This window comes from Austrofundulus limnaeus, unplaced genomic scaffold, assembly GCF_001266775.1.
Source record: "Austrofundulus limnaeus strain Quisiro unplaced genomic scaffold, Austrofundulus_limnaeus-1.0 Scaffold584, whole genome shotgun sequence".
NCBI classification, from domain to species: Eukaryota; Metazoa; Chordata; class Actinopteri; order Cyprinodontiformes; family Rivulidae; genus Austrofundulus; species Austrofundulus limnaeus.
The window spans coordinates 150,945-155,048 of NW_013952986.1; the positions used below are offsets into that span (position 1 = coordinate 150,945).

General features: G+C 35.5%; 1 protein-coding gene across 1 annotated transcript in view; it reads left to right on the plus strand.

The window, feature by feature from the left end:
- The first annotated feature begins 45 nt into the window (after nt 1–45).
- ftsj1 (FtsJ RNA 2'-O-methyltransferase 1) overlaps nt 46–4,104 on the plus strand; it is a 20,043-nt gene continuing 15,984 nt past the window's right edge. Inside the window, exons 1-2 of the mRNA XM_014026715.1 lie at nt 46–139; nt 1,598–1,726. Of these exons, the coding sequence (XP_013882169.1) occupies nt 1,606–1,726 (121 nt within the window). The 5' untranslated portion in view covers nt 46–139; nt 1,598–1,605. The remainder of the gene's footprint in view (nt 140–1,597; nt 1,727–4,104) is intronic.

A 4,104-nucleotide genomic window follows, 5' to 3' on the forward strand; every position in this document is an offset into this window, starting at 1 on the left:
AGTTCCTGTAGATGGCGGTAATACACCAAATGGATGTAAACTGCCGTTAAACCTCACAGAAGAAGAATTTTTTTGGACAGGCGTCATTAGGGTAACTAGGGGTCCTTCAATCTGTCCAAAACCAGGAACGTGAATCGATGTAAGTAAATATTCATCTGATGTGTGTCAACGTTGTGTACTGAACTTCTAAACAAATTTACAAATATCTAAACTACCAGCCGTAGAATCATGTGCTGTTTGACTGTATATAGTAAGGCTAAGATAAGTACATTTAACTGAAACATAAGACCGAACAGCGTCACCGACATTTTTTGATTAAAGCTAGTATGTTGTTCAGCTGTTTTCTGTCGATAGGACTTTTTTTAAAGAAAATTATTTCAAACAAGCTACAATTAGCTGAAAAGGTTTCAAATGGGTTTTCAATGCTAAAATGAGCAGAGCACCACCTAAATTAAGGCAGCTAAAACTCAAAAATGCTTCCTGTGTTTTTCTTTTGTTCACAATTCTAACGCAGGCCTGAACATGTCTGATAAATATTAGTGCATTTTTCTTTATGCCATCAGTAGGGATGTGGATAAATTTTAATCCTACACCAATATTAAATCTGACAGCGGATTCCAGAAGAACATTTCAAACCATACAAAATAAAACCAAAATCCTGTGATTATCTGAAGTATGAGGGAAGTTATTGATGTTTGTTCAGGTGAAATCAGCTCATGTTTTCTTGCTGCAGTTCACCAATGGGGCCTTTGTGACCATTTCACCTTGTTGTTTCCATTTTTATTCATAACTTCCTCAGTGGTCAAGACATCACCATGAAATTTTAGGAAAAGATTCTCATTCTGGTTTTTGTAGGAAGCATCTTGTATCCTAAAAGACTAATAAAACTTAATAATAGCCAATTCAAAAGTAGCAGAAAATCTATAATATAATATTACAAGGCAAACTGTAGCATCAAATCAACTTAATGTGTCTTAGGAAGTAAGGAAATGAAAACAATTTAAAAACCATGTGGACATTTTGTTTAATAAACAAAGCTCCTCAACCAATGACAGCGTGTTAAATGTGTCAGGTGATGAAGACGAGCAACAAAACACTTTGCAACAAGCACTGTTCTGGATAAAAAAACATACTTTGACGTTTCAAATAATCAAATTTGGAAGAAGGGCAGATAAAATAATGTTCTTCATGGCAGCTTATCTCTTTAAGGCGTCACTAGAAAAACTCAGGTGATTTACTTTGATCCTATTTTCAAAAATGTGTCTTTAAAACACATCAACCAAAATTAAAATCTCGAGGCTGTAGCTAACTACCTCACGGCAGCCCGGTTTGTTGAAATTTGTAGAAATAATGAAGCAGGAGGACATTACAAGCGAACGCACCGAGCAGCCTTGTACAGTCTGGTCACAGCAGTTTGGGAAGAAAACGGCAGCAGCTGCTGACGACATGTCAACATCTCTACCATCAGCGTCTCACAATTCTGTTTGTCTTATCTGTTGAGACAAAAATGTCCTCCGTCCTTCTGCTCCGTCCTGTCCAGTCAATGTTCTTTATTTCAGTTTCTGATGGTTGATAACCATACATGTGTGTGTGTCAGAGGTCAGGATGGGTCGCTCTTCCAAAGACAAGCGGGACATTTATTACCGTCTTGCCAAAGAGGAGGGCTGGAGAGCCAGGAGCGCCTTCAAGCTGCTGCAGCTGGATGAGGAGTTCAACCTGTTCAAAGGTGAAACCTAACACTTTAAAGAAAAGATTCAGTCGTAGTTTTATTCAAGAAATAGACCGAACACGTTTAGGAGGATGTCTTCATATGTTCCTGTACATTTGATTAAGGGTTCCCATGATGAAGCATTAAAGCTGCCTGCTTGGTTTATTGTAGGCATTCTCACCATTCAGATCATTTTTTTTTTCCGTAAATTTTTCGGCACCTTTCTCGTTCCACAATTTTTGTGCTACTTGAACCATTCATATATCAGAACATTCAGCTCTTTTGTGCAATGCCAACTATGACTTTTGGTGTTTTAGCTATTTATACTTTTTTAGCTATTTCAACTTTTTAGCTTCTTTTTTTCCCATTGACTTTGAATGGGGCTATTTTCAACAACCTTAAAATCCTTCAAATAGTTTCTAAATCTTTACAAAACCTTACACAATTTGTTCTGGTTATGGCCTATTTTACTCTCTTGTGCAAATTTTAGCTCCTTTTTTGCTAATTTTAGCTGTGTTCTGCTATTTCAGCTAAAATTCTACTTCTTTTTGCTATTTATCTGCTTGTTTCTGCTTTGCTATACTTTTTTCAGCCAAAGTTAGCTGTCTAAGATAAGTGTACATTTTTTGGCGCTATTTCAACTTAATACTGCAAAACTGAGCAAACTTTTGCTCCTTATGCATCCTTATGCTAAGTGAATTGTTTCATCTGCTTTTTAGCTGTTTTACTAAAAACTTCGGTTGTTTTACCTATTTTACTTCAAATGATCACATTTTAGTAGGTTTTTTTCTGCTAATTTTGAATTTTTTACAATCATTTCACCATCTGGGTGCTACTGTCAACTTGAGTCTGCTAACTTTAGCTTATTTTATGCTAGCTTTAACTTTTTACTGCTTTATTAGCTAAAATTCTAATTCTTTCTGCTATTCTTCTGCTTTTTCTACTTCGTAATACTTTTTTCTGCTAATTTGTACTGTTTAAACTACTTATGGTTTCTTTCTGCTATATTCATCTATTTTCTACAAATTTAGCTAAATTTGAGCTATTATTAGCTAAAGTTAGTTCAAATTACTCGAATTTGGCCAATTTTTTGATATGAGCTAAAAATCATTATATAGGTACCTGATACTTACTGTAGCTCTATGATAAACTGCAGCTGAAATAAAAATCCAAGATGGCCACCAAAGCTATTTTTAAAGGCCTTTTACTCAGTCAATGTTTGAGATATTGACATGAAAACTTATGTACTGGTAGCTGAGAGCAAGCTCTATCACATACTGAAGCTTCAAAAAAATTCAACAACTGTAGCCAAAGCTATTTCGGCTATTTTTTTTCCCATTGGAAATGAATGGAGCTTTTTTTTCCCAACATCCTTAAATTTCTTCATAATGTTTCTAAATCATTACAGAACCTTACAAATCATATTCTGGTTTTGATTCTTTAAAATTTTTTGTGACAATTTTAGCTACTTTCTTGCTAGTTTTAGCTTTTTTTCAGACATTTCAGCTAAAATCCTTCTTCCTTCTACTATTCTTCTGCTTTTTTTAAAAAATTTGTTCTTTCTGCTAATTTGCATTTTTATTGCTTCTTATGCTTTATGCTTTTTTCAGCTATTTTAGCCTTTCGCTTTTTATGCTAATTCAGCTGTATTTTTGCTCCATTTTACTGATTTTCCGCAATTTTTTTTGCTTCTTTCAGCTTTTCAAATTTAACTTACAATAATACTTTTGCTGTTAAACATGTTCAGCTCAATTTCAGCTTCTTCAGCAGCTTTCAGTTAAAAGTTTTCAGCAACAGGCATTCACACTAGCATTTTTGCAGAAAATGCAATTTCTCTAGTTTATTTAGCAATAACTACACCAAAAATGATCTCAGGTCTCTGTACTAAAGACATTCATACGTTATATAATGACAATTAGTACAAGTTATCCATCGAAGGAAGCCAGCAGATCACATTCAGTCTTCACTTCAACACAACTCCCCATCCTGAGCAGCACACTTGTGACAGCTGAAAGAAGTGACTTTGTTTTAACAGAAAGAAACCTCCAGCAGAACCAGGTCCAGACTCAGTTTGGGCAACCTTCTGACTTAAATAGCTGGGGTTAAAGTGAACTCAAGAGGTTGTCAGCCTCACGGACAGTAACTGGAAGTTAATTCCACAAGAGAGGAGCCTGAGAACAAAAAACCCTCTAATTGTCTCGTCCTTTAGCTCAGGGCAGCTTTGAAATTAAACATGCAAATTGTACAACAGCATTTGTGTCTGGATTGGAAAATGGTGTGCTGTGGCACATAGTGAAGACAATGGGCCTCACGCAAGAACATGTTCGTATTCTTATCCTAAATTTCTCTTACTTTTGTTCGTACAAAGGGTTCGTACGAACATGTCACGTCAGATT